Source organism: Balaenoptera acutorostrata, chromosome 15 (genome assembly GCF_949987535.1).
Source record: "Balaenoptera acutorostrata chromosome 15, mBalAcu1.1, whole genome shotgun sequence".
NCBI lineage: Eukaryota > Metazoa > Chordata > Mammalia > Artiodactyla > Balaenopteridae > Balaenoptera > Balaenoptera acutorostrata.
The window spans coordinates 61,364,407-61,386,812 of record NC_080078.1 but is presented as its reverse complement, the minus strand read 5'-3'; the positions used below and the strand labels follow the sequence as shown (position 1 = coordinate 61,386,812).

Here is a 22,406-nt window from a genome sequence, read left to right as displayed (position 1 = left end):
CAGTTACATGCTTGTGTCCAAGCTGCAAAAGAGCCTGGGAAGTAGGTTTTTCTGGGCTCTGCCTCAGAAAGGCATTATTCCTAGATCAGAGAAGTCCCCAAGCATGAGAAATGTATTTCATCTGTTACAAACAGTCCTTATATATGTCTCTTTGTGCCCATATGTATTTCTTCAGGTTGAGTAATTAAGTTGTTCCTCTCCCCCCTCTCCCCGCCACTTACTCATTAGACCAGAAATACCCCAGTCTCTCATTTTCTATTTTCATTTTTCTAGGAACATGGCTCACAGCAAGTGTCAGACTTGACCCTGAACTTGAATGATTATATCGATTCAGAGCACCTGGTTGACTTCCAAAGGTATTTCTAAGGGTTGGCCTTTCCCTGGGAAAAAGAAGAGAGAACCAGTGGCCAGATATAAGGAATGGACTTGAGGTGTCAGAGAATGGAGGAAGGTTAACAGAAGGATCTTTCTCTCTTGGGCATAGTCAATTCTCATTTCTCTTTTCTGTTTATTTGAAGAGAAGATTCACGTGGGAAATGCCACTTGAAATAAAATGATGCAATCAAGAGTCCACAAGTCTACAGGGTAGAGATGGGGCCTAGCCAGTGGAGTCAGTCGGAGTGAGTTCCTAGGAGGAAAAAGTGTACCTAATCTGGTACACTCCATCCCCCAGTTTTTAAAATAGACTTTATTTTTTACAGCAGTTTTAGGTGCACAGCAAAATTGAGTGGTAAGTGCAGAGAGTTTCCTTGAACCTCGCCCCTGCCCCGCACTCTCACAGTCCACCAGAGTAGTGCATTTGTTACAGTTGATGAACCTACGCTGGCACACATTATCACCCAGGTTCCATTCTTGGTGGTGTTGGAATGTGTTTACTTTTGTAAGAAACTGCCAAACTGTCTTCCAAAGTGGTTGTACCATTTTTCATTCCCACCAGCAATGAATGAGAGTTCCCTGTTGCTCCACATCCTTGTCAGTGTTTCAGATTTTGGCCATTCTAATAGGTGTGTAGTGGTATCTCATTTTTGTTTTAATTTGCAGTTCCCTGATGACATATGATGTTGAGCATCTTTTCATATGCTTATTTGCCATCTGTATATCTTCTTTAGTGAGGTGTCCAGGTCTTTGGCCCATTTTTTAATCGAGTTGTTTTCTTATGGTTGAGTTTTAGGAGTTCTTTGTATATTTTGGGTAACAGTCATTAATCATATATGTGTTTTGCAAGTATTTTCTTCAAGTCTGACTTGTCTTGACTTTTTATTTTGAAATTTGCAACCCCACAGAAAAGAGGGTTTGCAAAAATATTAACAATGAACACCCATATACCCATCACCTAGGTTCACCAATTTTTAACATTTTTCCACTTCTGCTTAGTTTTTCTGTATGCTTTTTTGTTCTTGAACCATCTGAGAACTATTTCCAGACTTTATAAACCTTAACCCCTAAATATTTCATCATGTATCTCCTTGTTCTTACACAGACACCCTCCTGTTAATCACAATCAGGAAATGTAGGATTGATGCATTAATGTCATTTAATACACAGTCCATGTTCAGATTTCTGTAGTCATCCCAGCAGTGTCCTTTTTAGCTAGTCTTTTGGTTTTAGGTTTGAGGTATTTTTTTTCTTATCCAACCAAATATCACACATTGCATTTATTTTCATGTCTTTTCAATTACTTTTCAACTAGAACAGTTTCCTAGACTTTTGTTGTTCTTAGCATTGGTATTTTTGAAGACTTGAGGTCAGTTGTTGTGTAGAACATTCAGATTGTTTCCTCATCATTTGATTCAGGTTGAACATTTTCAACAAGAACACTATGTAAGGGAAGCTGTGTTCTCCTAAGTGTTTTACATCAGGCACGTGACATCTATCTTATTGTTGATTTTATTCAGTTTGATCATTTGGTTATGACAGTATCTGCCACCTTTCTCTCCAGTAAAGGCATCTGTTTTCCTTTGTGTTTAATAAGTGATCTGTGGTATTATATTAGCAGACTGAATATTCTGCCTCCCAACAGTCTTTTACCCAGTGGTTTTAGCATCTGTTGATGATTCTTGCATGAATCAACTATTACTGTGATGATTATAAAACAGTAATTTTCTATGTTTATAATTCTTTCTACATTTATTAGATTTTTTAATTAAAAGCTTTCTATTCTCTGTCCCCCTTATTTTTAAATTAAAAAATTTTTAAATTTATTTTTGGCTGCATTGGGTCTTCATTGCTGCACGTGAGCTTTCTCTAGTTGAGGCGAGCAGGGGCTACTCTTCGTTGCGGTGCGCGGGCTTCTCATTGCGGTGGCTTCTCTTGCTGCAGAGCGTGGGCTCTAGGCACGCGGGCTTAGTTGCTCTGCGGCATGTGGGATCTTCCCAGACCAAGGCTCGAACCCACGTCACTTGCATTGGCAGGTGGATTCTTAACCACTGCACCACCGGGGAAGTCCCTATTTTTAATTTTTAAAATATCAAAATAGACTCCTGGGTTATTTTTTATTCAAAGTTATATTCCATTTCTGTCATTCTTTGAATGCTCAACTTGTTCCAGAGTTGACCAGTAGGAATTCCCTCAAGCTACTTCACCTGTCTTTTTGACATGTCACCATGTCAGAGCGTTTTCACACTTCCTGGCACAATAAGGTGTTCTGCCCTCACCTTGTACTTTACTTGCCCCTGCCTTGAAACCAGGGATTTTTCTAAGGAAACATGATTTCTTTTGGTGGGTAATAGTTTCCAAAATCTGGGCCCTGAGTGTGCTCATTAATATGAAGAATGTCATTGCTTTCAGGCTTTTTTAGAGAAAAGAGCTAGGAAACTTTCCTGGAGTTTTTTTTTTTTTTTTTCCCTTAACATTTCAAACTGATACTTTTATTTTTAATCTAACACTGCAGGATTTGTGTTCTCTTATTCTGTACTTGTAACTCCCTTCTGTGTTGAGAACCCTGATGCCCAACAGCCTCAAAATACTTACTCATTTGTTTGATTCTAAAATACGCACAGATAGTTTTTGAACTGCTACATCAGTGCCGACCAAGAACAGATCTACTAAGTAAAGTCACAAATACAATTTCTTTCCAGTTCTTTTTGTCCTTTGACTGTGTGCCACTGAGCATGTATATCGTCAGAGTATTGTGTTCAAAATGTACTTAGATTTAATGCTTGTTTGTCCATCAGTGTAATGAAATTATCTGTTTGATAGATAGTTGGGCCCATTTGTTTCCATGTTATTCCATTTCGGGGACTTTATCCCCATCCTCATTGACCTCTTCAGGGTTTTGGCGGAAGCCTGGCATCACTATAAATTCAGTCATGAGAACTGCCTAGAAACCCTGTTGGATTTAATTGCATCTAATCAGCGATAACCATCTTGAACCCACTCCACTTCTCCCAGACTTCAGACAACCTGCCCGCATCATTCTGGCCACCCCTCTTTGTCTCCATCCTTCTTTCACGCATCCTCTATGTGAGGAGATCCCAACTTCCACTCCTGTGGAAGTTTCCCACACAGCAGTCAGTCCTCCAGTCAGTTTCCCACACAGCAGTTGGACCAACGTGTTTAAAACACAGATCAGGTTATGATTAAAAGTCTTGCTTGAAATCCCTCAGTGATACCCCCTCACACACGTTAGGATGGCTACTATCAAAAAAACAAAATAACAACTATTAGTAAGGATGTGGAGAAATTGGAACCCTTGTACACTGTTGGTGAAAATGTAAAATGTTACAGCAACTATGAAAAATGGTGTGGTGGTTCCTCAGAAAATTAATTACCATATGATCCAGCAATTCCACTTCTAGACATATACCCAGTAGAACTGAAAGCAGGGTCTCAAAGAGATAATTGTGCACCCACGTTCATAGAAGTGTTTTTCATAGTAGCCAAAAGGTGGAAGCAGTGTAAGTGCCCATGAATACCTAGGACAGATGAACGGATAAACAAATTGTGGTATATACAGACAATGGAATATTACTCAGCTTTAAAAAGGAAGGAAATGCTAACAAATGCTTCAGCATGGATAAACCTTGAGGACATTGTGCTAAGCTAAATAAGCCAATCACAAGACAAATTCTATATGATTCTGTGTATATGAGGTACCTAGAATAGTCAAACTCATAGAGACAGAAAGTAAAATAGTGGTTGCCAGGGATTGGAAGAGGGGAGAATAGAGAATTATTGTTTAATGGGTACAGAGTTTCAGTTTTGTAAGAGGAAGCGTTTTGAAGATAGGTGGTGGTGGTGATAGCACAACAACGTGAATATACTTAATACTGCTGAACCGTACACTTAAACTGGTTACAGAGTTGGTAAATTTTTTACAAATTAAATCTAAAAAAGAAACCCCAAACCCTTCAGTGAGTGTTCATTTCTCCAAGGATGAAGAACAAAATCCTTGGTGAGGCCTAAAGCCTAGGGCCCAGCCCCTCTAACCTCATCCTGTGCCACTTCCCACTTAGTTCCTGTGTCTCAGCTGTGGTGCCGTGAGCCTCCTCCCTCTTCAGAGCTCTCCCCTCGGCCGAGAGTGCCCTCCCCAGCCGCTTCCCACAGCCAGCTGCTCTTCTTCCTTCAGTTCCCATTTAAACGTCAGCTCCTCAGAGAAGCCGCCCCTGCTCCCCCCATGTCTGAACCTTTTAAGCATTTAATAAGTGGGTATTTTACGATTAACTGCCTACTAGCCTGTGATCTCCTTAAGGGCAGGATCTGGGTCTTTTTCACACAGTAGACAAAGGAATGAAGGAGTGAAGTGAGGCCAGGCCTGGCCTTGGCAGAACTGCTCTTCTGGGTGCTGCCCACACCGTGACCCTACCTCACCCCTTAAGAGGGTAAAGGGAAGGACACTGAGAGTGTGGCCTCTCTCTTGACTTTTTCATTCTGGAATTCCATTGGGAGAGAAATTGACAAAACCTCTGGAAAAACCCAGGCCTGTACACCAGGCTGTTCATGCTCCTTAGAGCATTTAGTCCCCTCAGCAATACTGAGAGAGAAACGATGATAATATCTCCATTTTGTTTTTTTAAAATAACATTTGTTGTTGGAGTTTTGTGTGTGTTTGGGGGGGGGTGTGTTTTGATTGCTGTAAAATGACATAGTAGGACTACCTCCGAGTGTTCTGAGAATGAGATGAGATGTCAGCACAGAGTGCTTAGTGCTGGGCCCAGCCCTTCATGAATATGCAAACCAAAGAAATCTGATCACAAGGAATCATCTCCATGGAAACTGAGGCTCAGAGAGCTGGGGTCTGGATCTCTCTCCTGATCATAAGGCCCTCCCTCTCTCCTCTGCCTTTCTGGCAGCAGCACTGAGCTGCCTGCTTCTGGCCCCCTTCCACCATCTGGCCCTCCTTGTTAGGTCGTCATGGCATGTCATGTCTTTTCTAGGTAGAAATCTGTGCCCCTAGTTGAGTAAACTGGTTTGCTAAGGAGTATAAACCTGTTCCTTTCTGTCATGCCTCTACTATATTAGGATGACAGACTGTCTTTTGCTACTACCAAAATGGCAGTTCTCCTAAGGCTTAGAAATCATGCGAGAACTTCTCCTTTGGGACTTAGTAGTTTTTTAATCAGACCTGAGTTCTACAGGTAAACCTTTTGCATAGGGAGATCAGAGGGCTTCCACCTGTATCACACACAGCTCATCTTACTGAAAGGAAAGAGGAGTTAGATTTATCCCCGCTACCCAGCTTGGTCAGGGAAGCAGCATGGTGTACAAAGTTCTGTGTTCTAAGTAGGAACCTGATCTTTGTAGGGATGTATGGACCACAGGCCCTTAGAACTTCTAAACCATTGCAGGTGTTACACTTTTTAGTCATGGAACTCTTTATTCAAGCACGCGTAATATTCCATTGTCTGTATTTACCATATTTTGTTTATCCGTTCATCTATCCTAGGTATTCGTGGCCACTTACGTTGCTTCCACCTTTTGGCTACTTTGAATAATGCTTTTTTGAACATGGGTGTACAATTATCCCTTCATGTTCTTTAGGATCCTGGAAGAAAGAGTAGGGACAGCAAATGGAGGTCCTTGTGCCCTATCCACTTGGCTTTCTCCATTGCCCTTCCTGGGCCCCCTTCCATGCCAGAGAAGCCCTGAAACCACTGATCTAGTCTAATCTCAGTGATTTTATGGTTATGTAATAAGTGATTTTTTAATTAAACTTTTTATTTTGAGATAACTGTAGACTTACATGCAGTTGTAAGTTGTAAGGTATAATACAGAGAGACTTGTATCCTTTATACATTTTACCTTTATACATTTCATCTCAATTATAACATTGTATAAAACTACCTTAAATATTACAGTGAGGATATTGACATTGATACACTGACAGTATTTCCATCACCACAAGTATCCTTCCTGATGCTTTTTATAGCCACACCCACTCCCCCTCCCCACCCCTAACCCCCTGGCAACCATCATTTATTCTCCATTTCTAAAATTTTGTCTTTTTTTTTTAAAATTTTTATTGGAGTATAGTTGATTTACAATGTTGTGTTAGTTTTAAGTGTACAGCAAAGTGAATCAGTTATACATATATATATACCACTCTGTTTTAGATTCTTTTCCATATAGGTCATTACAGAATATTGAGTAGAGTTCCCTGTGCTATATAGTAGGTCCTTATTAGTTATCTATTTTACATGTAGTCGTGTGTATATGTCAATCCCAATCTCCCAATTTATCCCTCCCCCCTCCCCCAATAACCATAAGTTTGTTTTCTACATCTGTGACTACTTCTGTTTTGTAGATAAGTTCATTTGTACCATTTTTTTAGATTCCACATATAAGTGATATCATATGATATTTGCCTTTGTCTGACTCACTTCACTCAGTATGACAATCTCTAGGTCCATCCATGTTGCTGCAAATGGCATTATTTCATTCTTTTTTATGGCTGAGTAATATTCTATTGTATATGTGTGCCACATCTTCTTTATCCATTCCTCTGTCGATGGACATTTAGGTTGCTTCCATGTCCTGGCTATTGTAAATAGTGCTGCAATGAACATAGGGGTGCATGTATCTTTTTGAGTTATGGTTTTCTCTGGATATATACCCACAGAGGGATTGCTGGATCATATGGTAGCTCTATTTTTAGATTTTTAAGGAAGTTTCATACTGTTCTCCATAGTGGCTATACCAATTTACATTCCCACCAACAGCATAGGAGGGTTCCCTTTTCTCCACACCCTTTCCAGCATTTATTGTTTGTAGATTTTTTGATGATGGCCATTCTGACTCTTGTGAGGGGATAACCTCACTGTACTTTTGATTTGTGTTTTTGTAATGATTAGTGATGTTGAGCATCTCTTCATGTGCTTGTTAGCCATCTGTATGTCTTCTTTGGAGAAATGTCTGTTTAGATCTTCCACCCGTTTTTTGATTTTTGTTTTTTTTGTTTTTTTTGTTTTTGATATTGAGCTGCATGAGCTGTTTGTATACTTTGGAGATTAAACCCTTGGTGGTCTATTCATTTGCAAATATTTTCTCCCATTCTGAGGGTTGTCTTTTTCTTTTGTTTATGATTCCTTTGCTGTGGAAAAGCTTTTAAGTTTAATTAGGTCCTACTTGTTTATTTTTGTTTTTATTTTTATTACTCTAGGAGGTGGATCAAAAAAGATCTTGCTGCAGTTTATGTCAGAGTGTGTTCTGCCTATGTTTTCCTCTAAGAGTTTTATAGTATCCGGCCTTACAGTTAGATCTTTATTCCATTTTGAGTTTGTTTTCGTGTATGGTGTTAGGGAGGGTTCAAAAATTTTATGTAAATGGAATCATACAGTATGTAACTTTCGGGATTGGCCTTTCTCACTCGGCATAATACCCTTGTGACCCATCTGAGTTGTTGCATGCATCAGTGGTTTGTCCCTTTGTCTTGCTGAGTAGTATTTCATGGTATGGTAGGCATGGCATTTCACAGTTTGTTTAACCATTCACTAGTTGAAGGACATCTGAGTTGTTTCATTTTTTGCTGTTATGAATAAAAGTGCTATGAACATACATGTACAGGCTTTTGTGTGGACATATTTATTTCTCTACAATAAATGTCAAGAGTTCAATGGTAATTGCATGTTTAGTTTTTTAAGAAACTGCCAAACAGTTTTCCATAGTGTCTGCACCATTTTACATATCCACCACCAGTGTATGAGTGCTAGTTTCTCTGTATCTTCACCAGTTTCTGGTGTTATCACTATTTTTCATTTTAGTTATTCTGATGTATAGTAGTATTTCATTGTGGTTTCAATTTGCATTTCCCTGATGGCTAGTGACAGTTCTTTGTATATTTCAGATGCAATTCCTTTGTTCGATCTTGGTTTATAAATGTTTTCTCCCAGCCTGTAGTTTGTTTTTTCATTCACTTGACAAGGTCTTTTGCAAAGCATAAGTTTTTAATTGTTAATAGCTATTTGATAAATTTTTGTTTTTATGGATCAAGATTTTGGCATCAAGTGTAAGAACCCTTTGCCTAGTTCTAGATCTCAAAGCTTTCCTCCTATTTTTTTTTCTAAACATTTTATAGTTTTATGTTTTACATTTAAGTCTGTGGTCTATTTTAAAGTAATTTTTGTATAAGTTGTGTGGTTTAGGGAGAGGTTCATTTTCTTGCCTATGGATGTCCAGTTGCTCCAACACCATTTGTCATTGAATTGCTTTTGCAACTGTGTCAAAAATCAGTTGTCTGTACTTGTGTTGGTTTATTTCTGGGTTCTCTTTTTTTTTTTTCCATTGATCTTTATGTCTGTTCTTCTGCCAGTGTCACACAGTATCTGTTATTGTAACTATGTATCAATAGTACACCTGAATATTGAGTAGAGTGATTCAAGATCGCCCACTTTTTCTTTGTCAAGGTGGTTTTCACTATTCTTCAGTCTGTGCCTTTCTGTATAAACTTTAGAGTAAACTTCTCTTTGTCCATAAAAAACCTGGCTGGGATTTTGATAGGATTTGCATTAAACTTACAGATCATTAAACCTAAAATGGGAAAAATTGACATTTTTGCTATGAATGTGGTATGTCTCTCCATTTATTTAGGTCTTGCTCTGTTTCTTTCATCATCATTTTATAATTTTCAACATATAGGTCCTGGACATGTTTTTTGTTCTTTTGGGGTGTGAGAGGTGATTATAAATGGTGTTCCATTCTTGGTTTTGATTTTCAAATGTCCATTGTTAGTATATAGAAATGCAGTTTATTTTTGTGTGTTGATCTTATATCCTGTCACCTTGCTGAATTCGTAGTGTTCTTGGAGGGGTTTATTTGGTAAATTCCTTGGGAATTTCAAGATAGACTGGCACGTCATCTGCAAATAGGAGCAGTTTCATTCCTTGTTTTCTAATCTGTGTGCATTTTCTTTTTCTTGCCTTACTGAAGTGGCTGGAACTTCCAGTATTATGTTAAATAAGAGTGGTTAGAGAGAACATCCTTACCTTGTTCCCAGTCTTAAAGACAAAGTACTCAGTCTTTCATTACTAAGTATTTTGTTAGCTGTAGTTTTTTTGTAGATGCTCTGTATCATGTTGAGGAAGTTCTCTTCTATTCCTGGTTTGTTGAGAGTTTTTATCATGAATGGATTTATCATGTAGGATTTTGTCAAATACCTTTTCTGTATCAATTGATATAACCATATCATTTTTCTTAGCTTATTGATATGGTAGGGATTTGTAACTATTGAACCAGCCTTGCGTACATACAATAAATCCTATGGTATATAATTCTTTTATATATTTTTGAATTTAATTTGTTAATATTTTGTTGAGCATTTTTGCATCCAAGTTCATGGGAAATAGTGGTCTGTAGTTTTCTTTTTTTTGTACTGTCTTTGTCTGGATTTGATATCAGCATAATACTGGCCTCATAAAAATGAATTGGGAAATGTTCCCTTCTCTTGTATTTTCTGGAAGTGACTGTAAATTGGTGTTAATTCTTTAAATGTTTGGAAGCCTTCTCCACTGAAATCATCTGGACCTGGATATTTCTTTTGGGGGGTGCTTAAGTATGAATTGTGTTACTTTAATAGAACTATTCAGATTATCTATTTCATTTTGCCTAAATTGTTACAGTTCGTGGTTTTTGAAGAATTAGTCTGTTCTAAGTTGTTCAGTTATGTTGTTATTAGTATTCTCTTATCCTGTCAATGGCAACAGATTTGTTATAATATCCCATTGCATTCTTGATATTGGTGATTTTTGTTTTCTCTCTTTTTATGTCTGTTGCTCTTGCTGGAAGTTTATCAATTTTGTTCATTTTTTGAAAGAACCAGCTTTTTGTTTTTTTAATTTTCTTTTGTTTTTCTGTTTTCTCATTTATTTATTTATTTATTTTTCTGGGAGGTGCCTGGAAATCTGCATTTCTAATGGGCTTCTAAGCGATGCTGATCCTGCTAGTGTGGGGACCATGCTTTTTTTTTTTTTTTTAAACAACAGCTCCTGTTTATTTCTTTATTTTTATTTATTTATTTATTTATGGCCGTGTTGGGTCTTCATTTCTGTGCGAGGGCTTTCTCTAGTTGCAGCAAGTGGGGGCCACTCTTCATTGCGGTGCGCGGGCCTCTCACTATCGTGGCTTCTCTCGTTGCGGAGCACAGGCTCCAGACGCGCAGGCTCAGCAATTGTGGCTCACGGGCCTAGTTGCTCCGCGGCATGTGGGATCTTCCCAGACCAGGGCTGGAACCCGTGTCCCCTGCATTGGCAGGAAGATTCTCAACCACTGTGCCACCAGGGAAGCCCCTCATTTATTTATTTTTAGTCTTTATTATTTCCTTATTTCTGCTTGCTTTTGGTTTAATTTGCTCTTCTTTTTCTAGCTTCTTGAGGTTAGAATTTAAATTGTTGATTTCTTTCCTTTTTTCCAGTGTAAACATTTAGTGCTATAAAGTTTCCTCTCAACACGGTTTAGCTATAATCTCACATAATTTAATATGTTGTACTTTTATTATTATTCAGTACTTTGTATTTTATTTCAAGACTTCCTCTTTGATCCATGGATTATCTAGAATTGTATTGCTTAACGCCATGTATTTAGAGACTTCCTTCCAGTTTTGATGCTTAGTATGATTCCATATGGTCAAAGAACATACTCTGTATGATTTCAGTTTCTTTTTTTACATTTATGAGGTTTGCTTTTTTTTTTAACTTATTTTTTATTGATATATAGTTGAATTACAATGTTGTGTTAATAACTGCTGTACAGTAAAGTGATTCAGTTATACAGGTACATACATTCTTTGTCATATTCTTTTCCATTATGGTTTATCACAGGATATTGAATGTAGTTCCCTGTGCTATACAGTAGGACCTTGTTTATTCATTTTATATATACTAGTTTGCATCTGTTAATCCAAACTCCCAATCCAACCCTCTCCCACCCCCCCACCCCCTTGGCAACCACCAGTCTGCTCTCTATGTCCCTGATTTATAAGGTTTGCTTTTTGACCCTGGATATGGCTCATTTTAAAACACCAGATTTTTAGGAACTCTGTGGAGTCCTGCCCACTCCCTGTTACCTCAGTCTGCCTCAACACTTCAGCTATAGCTCACATTGCTTGTCTCTCACCAGCAGAGAAAAGAGGCCTAGAGCAGCCTTTCAAGGGCCCCTGAGTTAGTGACAGAATTGGACATTAAGCCCTGAGAGCCCTGCCTACTTGGACCAGGAACCTGGTTCATCCTCCCCATGGAGACTTTGCCTTCCATGACCCTTCCCATGACATGTGATGAACACACAATGAGGCTGAGGGTGGGGTGGGGTGGGGTGGGGTGGGGTGGGCAGGGCACAGAGGAGTAGCCAGTCCAGGCCCTGTGCCCCTACACTCTCACCGCTTTTTAATGGGGTGGTAAGCGAGGAGGGGCAACTCAGATGCCTAAGAAGCTTAGGCCCAAATCTCGGAGACAACCCCAGGCTGTTACCCCCCTCACCCAGGTCCGTCGGGCGGCCCATTCCCACCCTTGCAAACAGTCCAAGCGTGCTGCCAAGAGCTATCAGGGACACCGCCGCCATTGCCACTGCCGCCGCCGCCAAAATACTGTACGCAGGGTTGCCAACCAGGTGCAAGCAGTTGACACCTCGTCTCCTTCCTGCAGGGTCTACAAGAAGAGTGAGGAACTTCGGTCTCGTCTTGTGTCTGGGATCATCACACCTATCCATGAGCATTGGGTCAAGGCTAGTGTAAGTCCCCACCAGGAGTTTCCCCCTGCCACTGCCAGAGAGGTGGACCCACTCCGGATTCACCCACACCACCCACATACCAGCCGGCAGCCTCCCTGGTGAGTACAGAGCCCACAGTGGCAGCCCCTTCCTCTGCAGAAGGATTCCAACCATGACCATCTTGCCACTTGACCCCCCTCTGGCCTCCATGTGTCTTCAATAGAATTGTCAGAGTCTTGGTATATGGAGATAGAAAGTGGAGATGTAAGTGGAGCAGTGAGTTCTTGTACTGCTACTAGTCACCCCAACAACCCAGCATCCTAAGGCTGCCTGCCTCCTTTCTAGAGGCCACACACAGCCTCTGAGTCTGCCCAACGGTCAGTGCCTCTGAGGTGTGTGTGCAGCCCTCCAGAGTTGCTGCCCAGGTAGTTCAGTTTTTTATTCCAGAGCTCTTTGTCTGTGCAGGACCCTGGACCAGGCTTTTGGGGAAAATGCAAAGATGTAGAAATACTGGAAGTTCCTGGAGGGAATACGTTCCCAATGTTCCCTTTCTTTGCCTTTCACTTCGTTGTAGTCCCCTGATCTCTTTTACAACTTGAAAACTTTGCCAAAACAGCATGAGGTATGGGCAAGTCATATACAAGGTCTTTGCAGATTAGGATGGCAGCACTTAGGACTGGAGACTTCTGCTCTGAGGGAGAAGACAAGGACCAGGGACACCTTAGTCTCTAGTTGAGATGGCACGTCCCAGTTTGGAGTCCACAGCGTGGTAGTAATGGTGGGGTTGGCGGGGTTGTGGAGAGGGCTCACTGTGCGGCCATAATAAGCACTCAGTAAGTGTTAGCTGCCGTTGTTAAAAATGACTCTGTTTTGCAATTATATACCTTTGGTTAGTTAAATAAATAGGAAATTTGTTTAATTACTATAATAAGTAATAATTGGCAAGTCTCTGGCAATCTTTGGAAATATTGGGTTCTGTGGGGAGAGTGGAGGATAATAAAAAGTGGTTGAAAGGTTGGGAACAGCTTGTCTGATCTAACCTCTTTATTTAAGATGACCTGCCTAAGGTCACCAGCCACTAATAAAGAGACAGAGCCAGGGCTGGGGGTCCAGGTGTCCTCACTCCAGCACAGTGCTCTGTTGTGATGCAACCAGAATATGGTGGGAAGATTTAAGGATAAGCCCTGGACAGCAATCAAACTGAGGGAGACTTTTAGACCTTAAGTAGATAGTAATTCTCAGGTCTCTCAGATTTACTTCCTATTTCAAAACAAATATTCTCTGAAGTCTCCTTCACTGCCTCAAAATGGAATTCATAGATGATCTAACTTACCAAATGGACAGTTTCAGAAAGGATCAGTATAAAGTCCTGACTATAATATAAATGAGAAATAAAAAGTGAGTAATTAATAAGATAATGTGTATTTCATTGTGTAGATGCCTGAGCATGATTACACTGGAAAAAAGATAGGCATTTGCACTTGTATATGGAATTATTTTGAATTCGACAGTAACAAAAGCAGGCACGTGCTATGTTATAGTTACATTTCTGGAAAAATTTTTATTGAAACAGTATAAAAATACTTTGTGTTCACATATAAAGTGGCCTTAGACTAACTTACGGTAGGTAATTTTATGTAGGCTTTACATCTCTATGAATGTCTAACAAGACTTTGGCAAGTTGTGTAGGATGTAGATTATTCATTATGTGGAGCTCTACTGTGGATTATAGAGCATGAAGCATCTCTGGTCTTTGCCTATAAATGCTATAAGCACTCTCCAATCACTGTAACAAACAAAAACACCCCTGGGGCTTACACAAAAACACCTCCAGGGCACCTGGAGACTCTGCCATCCTAATTGGGAATCATAGACCTGAATCTGGAATTATGAAGGTAAGAAATCCTAGCCTTGGAAGAACAGAAAGAATGAGAAAATCACCATATTGCAGCTTCTGCTGAAATAATGTAGTGACTAGGCACAAATTGTCAGTGGTTGCTAAAACCATTAGGTAAAAGGTTGATGGGCAACTTTATAATGGATGAATCAGACTGATAGCACCTGAACCCATAGGTCAATCTTAACACTAAAAGTGGGACAGCCAGACTTTGTGTATTCTAATATAATGCAATAGTAGGTTCACAACAACATGAATCTAGATTGAACTCCCAGTTTAAAAGAAGCATGAGAGGTAGAAGAATGAGTTGAAGAGACACATGAGGATACATGGGTTCCAGCCAATGCATGGAACATGAAAAATTTTTACGGGATTAATTGATCTTGTTTTTTTTCATCAAATAATGGCATGGGGAGAAAAGGAAGAGGGGGCTTGTTAATTAGAGTCTTATCAACTAAATCCAGTGTTGGACTTTGTTTTGATCTTGATTCAAATAAACTAATTCTAAAATTATTTTTGAGATATTTGGGGAAATTTGAACAGGGACCAGGTATTTGATAATGTTACTGCTAATTTTCTTAGGTGAAATAATTAAATTCTGGTTATGTTAAAAAAAAAAAGAAGTCTTTGTCTATTGTATATATATAATTTTATTAACTGAAGTATTTAAGGGTGAAATGATATGTCTGGGATTTGCTTTAAAATAATTTCACCCCCTAAAAGAGTGAGACATTGGGAAATGAGTGTAGGTGAAATAAGAATGGTAGAATATTTTGTTTTTTAATTTATTTATTTTATTTATTTATTTTTGGCTGCTTTGTTTCTTCTTTGCTGTGTGCAGCTTTCTCTAGTTGCAGCGAGCGGGGGCTACTCTTCGGTGCGGTGCGTGGGCTTCTCATCATGGTGGCTTCTATTGTTGTGGAGCACAGTCTCTAGGCACGTGGGCTTCAGTAGTTGTGGCACACGGGCTCAGTAATTGTGGCTTGTGGGCTCAGTAGTTGTGGCTCGCGGGCTCTGGAGCGCAGGCTCAGTAGTTGTGGTGCATGGGCTTTGTTGCTCCACAGCATGTGGGATCTTCCTGGGCCAGGGCTCGAACCTGTGTCCCCTGCATTGGCAGGTGGATTCTTAACCACTGTGCCACCAGGGAAGCCCAGAATGGTAGAATATTGATAATTATTAAAACTGAATGGAAAGGTACATGGGTGTTCATAAATTAGACTTTGTACTATTTTTTGGTCCCTTTGAAAATTTCCTTAATAATGAGTTTTTTATTGATACCAATCCTTCAAAAATTCTTCCAAAAAATAGAAGAGGGAGGAACACTTCCCAACTCACTCTGTGAGGCCAGTATTACCCTGATACCAAAACCAAAGACATCACAAGAAAAGTACAAACCAGTATCCCTTATGAATATAAATGTAAAAATCCTCAACAAAATACTAGCAAAAGAAATCCAGCAACATATAAAAAGGGTTATACACCATGACCAAATGAAATTTATTCCAGGAATGTTTGGTTTAACATCTTAAAATAAATCAGTGTAATATACCATATTAATAGAACAATAGACAAAAAACACATGTTCATCTCAATAGAGAAAAAGCATTTGACAAAATCCAACACCCTTTCACAATAAAAGCATTCAACAATAGGAGACTTTCTCAACTCCCAAAGCACACAGCTAACATCCTACTTAATGGAGAAAGATGGAAATGTTTCCCGGTAAGGTCAGGAACAAGACAAGGATATCTGCTATTGCTACTTTTCTACAACATGGTACTTGAAATTCTAGCCAGAGTAATCACTCAAGAAAAAGAAATAAAAGGTATCCTGATTAGAAAGTTAGAAGGAAAGCAATCTTTATTTGCCAATGACGTGGGATCCTGTATATAGAAAATCCTAAGGCATCCTTTTTAAAAACCTTTTAGAGCTAATGAATGAGTTCAGCAGCATGACATGATATAAGATCAGTAAACAAAAATCAATTGCATTTTCTATACACCAGTAGTAAACAATCTGAAAATGAAGTTAAGGAAATAATCTCATTTGTAATAACCCCCAAAGGTATAAAATACTTAAGAATAAACTTAACAAAAGAAGTACAAGACTTGTATACTGAAAACTACAAAATGTTGCTGAAAGAAGTAGGAAGATTTAAACAAAAAGATATCCAGTGTTTCATAGATAGGGAGACAATATTTGGCAATACTCCCCAAATTGATCTGCATACTCAGTGCAATCGCAATCAAAATCCCAGAGTTTTTTTGTTTGGTATGGGGTAGGGGGGTTGGGGGAGGCTTGTGTGTGTGGGTTTTTTGTGGGGTTTTCTGGTAGAAATTGGCAGGCTGATCCTAAAATTCATATGGAAATGCAAGGGAACCAGAATAACTAAAACAATCTTAAAAAAACGAAGTTGGAGGACTCACAGTTCCCAACTTCAAAACTTATTAGAAAGCTACAGTAATTAAGACAGTGTGCTATTGGCATAAGGATAGATATGTAAAGCAGGGGAGTAGAATTGAGAGTCCAGAAATAACCCATACATTCATGGGCAATTGATTTCAACAAGGGTGCCAAGACAGTTCATTGGGGAAACAGTAGTCTTTTCAGATGGTGCTGGGACACTGGATATCCACATGAAAAAGAATGAAGTTGGACCCATTCTTCAAACTATACACAAAAATTGACTCAAAATGGATCATAGACCTAAGTGTAAGAGCTAGATGGAACTATAAAACTCCTAGAAGAAAACTTAAGAATAAATCTTCATGACCTTGTATTAGAGGTGGTTTCTTAGATACAACACCAAAAGCACAAGCTACAAAAGAAAACATAAATGAATTGGACTTCATCAAAAATAAAACCTTTTGTTGCATCAAAGAACAGTATCAAGAAAGTGAAAAGACGGCCCACAGAATAGGAGAAAGCATTTACAAATCATATATCTGACAAGAGACTTGTATCCAGAATACATAGAGAACTCTTGCATCTCAGTAATGAAAAGAAAACCCAATTTTAAAAAGGTTAAAGGATTTGAATAGACATTTCTCCAAGTAATATGTACAGGTGGCCCATAAACATGTGAAAAGATGTTCATTATTAATCATTAAGGAAGTGGAAATCCAAACTACAATGATATACTACTTGTTTGTGCACATATTCATGTACAACTTTTGTACATGAATGTTCATAGCAACATTATTCATAATAGCCAAAAAGTGGAAACAACCTAAATGTCCATCAGCTGATGAATGCATAAAGAAATGTGATACATGCATACGATGGAATATTTCAGCAATAAAAAAGGATGAAGTACTGATACTGATACACGTCACATGTGTGAACCTTGAAAACATTATGCTAAGTGAAAAAAGCCATTTATGTGAAATGTCCAGAATAGGCAGATCCATAGAAACAGAAAGTAGATTAGTGGTTGCCAGGAGCTGAGGTGGAAGGATTAGAGGGCATGAATGGGGAATGACTAAGGGGTACAAGGTGTCTTTTTAGGGTGCAGAAAATGTTCTAAAATTAGAATAATTGCACACTGTGAACATCTAAAAACCATTGTTAAGTGGCTGAATTTTATGAAACATGAAATATCCCAATAAAGATGTAAAAAAAAAATTAAAAGGTCCTAACCTTGGCTTAATTGGAAATGTGAATATATAACAATAGAAATGAGGCTCCCAGGATCAAACTATAAGAGAACTGATAATAATCGCCCATGATTGAGACTTTTGTATTTTTCCTTCAACTAGAGAGTGGTTTGGTAATACCTAAACAATATTTTATGGGACCAACATTATACTAGCAAAAGGATTCCTTCCCCCTAAGAAACAAGGTAAGGATATCCACCCTCTCCAGTCTTATTCAGCATAGTACTGAGAGTTTTGTGTTTGCCTTTGTCTTTCTTAAGGCAAGAAAAAGAAAAGGCATATAGGTAAGAAAGGAAGTTTATATTCACAGATGACATAATGGTCTATATGGAAAATCTCAAGGAATCTACCCAAAAAAATAATAGCAAGGTTGCAGGATGCCAGTTCAACATTCAGAAGTCAATTATGTTTCACTATATTAGCAGTAAACACATGGAAACAGACATTTAAGGTACAATACCATTTGCAATCACTGAAAAAAATACTTAGGTATAAATCTAACAAAACATGTTTAAGACTTTTATGCTGAAAACTATAATCAAAGAAGACCTAAATAAATGGAGAGACATAACATGTTCAAGGATGGAAGACTCAACATAGTAAAGATGTCAAATACTCCACAAATAGACTTACTAGTTTAATTGAATTCCTATAAAAATCCCAACAAAAATTTCTGTAGATAGAGCAAGATTATTCCAGAAGTTATCTGGAAAGGCAAAGGAATTTGTAGTAGCTAAAGCAATTTTGAAAATGAATAAAGAGGGAGAAATCACTCTACCCAATGTTCAGGCTTATTATATAGCTACATTAGATGGATGGACTCATAGATCAATAGAACAGAATAGAGAACCCAGAAATAGGCCCACAGACGTATAGCCAGTTGACTTTTGACTAGGGTGCCAAGCAAATCAATGGAGCAATTGGATAGTCACAAGCAAAAATAAGCCTTGACCTAAACCTCACACCTTATATATAGTTTAACTCAAATTGGATCGTAGATTTAAATGTAAAACTTAATATTACAACACTTTTAGAAGAACTCAAAGGAGAAAATCTTAAAGATCCAAGGCTTGGTGAAGAGTTCTTAGATATGACTCTAAAAGCATAATCTATAACAGAAAAAAAAAATAAATTGGACTTCATCAAAATTAAAAACTTTTGTTCTGTGAAAGACCCTGTTAGGATAAAAACATAACCTACAGATTGGGAAAGAATGTTTGCAAACCACATATCTGGCAAAGGAATTGTATCTAGAAAGATCATCTTAAAACTCAACAGGTTAAAAAAACGAACAATCCAATTAGAAAATGAGCAAAGGATATGAAGAGATGTTACACTGAAAAGGATATACAGATGGCAAATAAGCACAGGAAAATGTGTTCAGCATTACTGGCCATTGGGGAAATGCAAATTAAACCACAGTGAGATACTTCATACCTATTAGAAAAGCTGAAATGAAAGTAATGATACCAAATGCTGGAGAGGGTGCAGAGAACTGGGATCTCTCATACATTGCTGGTGGAACATAAAATGGTACAGCTACTCTGGAAAATTGTTTGGCAGTTTTTTAAACTAAACATACACTTAATGGTAAGACCCAGGAATCACACTCCTGGGTATTTATCAGATATAAAAATTATGCCACACAAAAACCTATCCACAAATGTTCATAAGCAGCTTTATTTGTAATAGCCAAAAACTGGAAACAACCTGGATATCCTTCAATTGGTGAATGATTAAACAAACATCCATTCTGTAGAATACTACTCAGCAATATAAAGGGATGAATTGTTGATACACACAACAGTTAGATGGATCTCAAGGTCATCAGGCTGAGTGAAAAAAACCAATTCCAAAAGGTCACATACTGTATGATTCCATTTATATAATATTTTTTGCAATAACAAAATTATAGAGGTACTAAACAGACTAGTGTTACCAGCGGTTATGGATGGGACAGGGCTGTGGGTATGTTAATAAAAGGGGATAGCATGAGGGAGATCTTTGTGGTGGTGTAACTGTTGGGGAAAACTGGGTGAGGGTACACAGAATTTCTCTGTACTATTTTTCCAGCTTCCTGTGAATCTTTAATTATTTCAAGGTAAAAAGTATTTTAAAGTTTAGATGCTGAGGAGTCACGTAGGTTCTTAAGTCCACTGTATTTATTGAGCTCACTATATGCGGGGCACTAGATCTCCCGCTGGGTGCTTCACAAAGGCCAGTGATGCCATTCATGCTCCTGCTCTTACCTCATCTCATGGGGATGAATGGGTTACTTGGAAGCACGTAGGAAGAGGAACCTGAACCACACTTGGTGTTCAGGGAAGGCTTCCCTAAGAAGGGACTCACCTCCAAGCAGGAGGAGATGTTAACCAGGCGAAGAGTAGGGTAGAATGGGTGCTCTAGCCTGAAAGTCTGTCCTGTGCAGAGCCCTGGAAGAACAGGTGGTGTGGTTAGAGCTGGGCAGGGGTACAGTGGTGGTGGTGAGCCGGTTGCTGAGCCCAGGGCAGGCTTCCCCACTTAGTGGGGAGGGGAAGGGTACAGTACTTTCCACCCAGCGAGTGGTTTTGGGCCTTAGTTCAGGGAACCTTTACTGTGTCAGGGCTCTAAGTCTTTGGGTTGAGAAAGGCCTTGGGACATATGTGGGCATTGTTCTAGGCCTAGAAGATGGGAAAATAGAGGCTGGGAGTAGTGCCAGCCAAGCACAGGCCTGCGGCAGGCACAGCCAGTCTTGCCCCATCCTGCCCTTCGTGTTCCTTTGGTTGGCTAAAACTCCTGGCCCCCTAGCCCTGGCATTCACCCCATCTTTGACAATACTACCACTCAGTTATTTTTTGTCTAATTGCAAGATTATTGGCTTTTTTCAAGTGCATATCCCCTTTGCTCTACTTTTTCACCTCTTTGTATCTCCATCACCCGGACCTATGCCTTGCACATTTTTGATGAATTCTATGTTCAGCAACTGTTCCCCTCTGGGTTCAGCGATCCCTGGGCCTGGGCCCCTACTCTTGAGGCATGTGCTCTCTCTCTGATGTGGGAGACAGTTGAGTAAATAAGAGTGCCATTGCAGAGGTTAGCACAGAGATCCTTCATAGGTAACCTAGGAAAGACTTCTTGGAGGAGGTGCTGCCTGAGCTGTGTCTTCACGGGGAAGAGGAGAACTATTCCTTAAGCTCCTTTTCTTTTTTGCTTTTCGTGTGTCTGAATTATTTCCTAAGATTCCTTTCGTGGGGAGGTTGTTCCAGGTTGTGAGACCAGCAGGCCAGAGGCATCAAGGTCTGAAAGCATGGGACTGTCCCTGAATTTTGTCTAGAGAAAGAATTCATGTCGGAATCCTAGGATATAACAGCTGTGAAGGAGAGGACCCTGATGCCAAGTATATGAATCTCCCCCATGGGCAGTTGGAAATCATTGAAGGATGCTGATGAGAGAGGATGTTAGTGTCTTTGGCTCAGGATCCTGGTGGATTGGAGGGAGTGAGGCAGAGGGCCAAGCCTCATCACTCCTGTATACCACTCTTAGCAGATGGGACTTGTTCCCCTTCTTTCTGCTACCTCACCTACCTCCCATGTCAAGAAGAGAGTATTATATGGCAGTTAGCAGCACAGGCTTTGGAGGTTGATCACCTGGGTTCAAACCCTAGCCTTGTAGCTTTGCCTGTCTCTCAGTGAGCACAGTTAGCCTTGGTTTTCTCATCTGCACCTTGGGAATTATTATACCTGTCTCAGGTTTCTTCGCATGGAATATGATGATGTCACGTATTGAGCTCGTTGCTCAAAATATAGTAGATGCTCAAGAAATACTCAATGGATCCTATTCAGGTAGCAAGCAGAGATGAGAATAAGACTGAAGGTATAATGACTAGAGGGTTCCCCGAAAGAGAGAACCTTCTTTTATTTTTTTTAAATACATAGTCTGTTCCTCCTAGAAAAGGATTTGATGCTGTGGAACCACTTAGGTGTGAGAGTATCGACCCAGAGGGTGTGCTGGGCAACTACATTTAGGTCCAGGACCTTTATGGACATTGTTTCCTCTGTCATCATGTTGACCACCACTTATCGAGGATAGGAAAAACTGCCTTTTCTTGGCTGTCCACCATGTGTTGACCACCATACCAAGTGTTTTCATTTATGGTTGCTCATCTTCCAGGCGGTCCTACACGGAAATCAGCAACATCCTTACTTTTACAGAGCAGTATACAGTGGATAAGGGAGGTAGCATAACTTCCCAGAATTATCTAACTGGGAGGGTGAAGACTGGGGTTTGCCCCTACATGGGACTCAGAAGCTTATGCTTTCCCCATTGCACCCTTCAGTGTTAGTTCATGTAATCAATTTGTGTACAAGTTCAGTGTAGTGAGTGCACACTGATTATGGAGAAAAATCCATCCCCTAACCCCGCTCAGTTAGATCTTTCTCAGGCAAGCTTATCTCCCGGGACTGGGACACTGAACTAGAAGAGGAGGCGGAATGTTTAGGAGGCTTTTTGTCAGCCACTAGCGAATTGACAGGTCTTGCCTCTGTAGTCCCCTTCACTCTCCACCCCCACCCATTGCCAGCCCCCTTCCTCTGTCAGCACAGATGCCTATAATGACGACTTCTTTGTGAGAGCCCCATCACTACCATGTTGCTGGGCAACCAGCCACTCACACTTTCACCTTTTTGTTTTTCCCACAAATGCCAGATTTAAGGGTGGGGCCTTAGGGCAGGAAGAAGGGAAAG

General features: G+C 39.6%; 1 protein-coding gene across 1 annotated transcript in view; it reads left to right on the top strand.

Annotated features, from left to right (window-relative positions):
- PSMF1 (proteasome inhibitor subunit 1) overlaps positions 1-22,406 on the top strand; it is a 45,979-nt gene that overhangs the window by 8,310 nt on the left and 15,263 nt on the right. The window contains exons 3-4 of the mRNA XM_007193347.2: positions 274-356; positions 12,069-12,251. Coding sequence (XP_007193409.1) covers positions 274-356; positions 12,069-12,251 — 266 coding nt within the window. The remainder of the gene's footprint in view (positions 1-273; positions 357-12,068; positions 12,252-22,406) is intronic.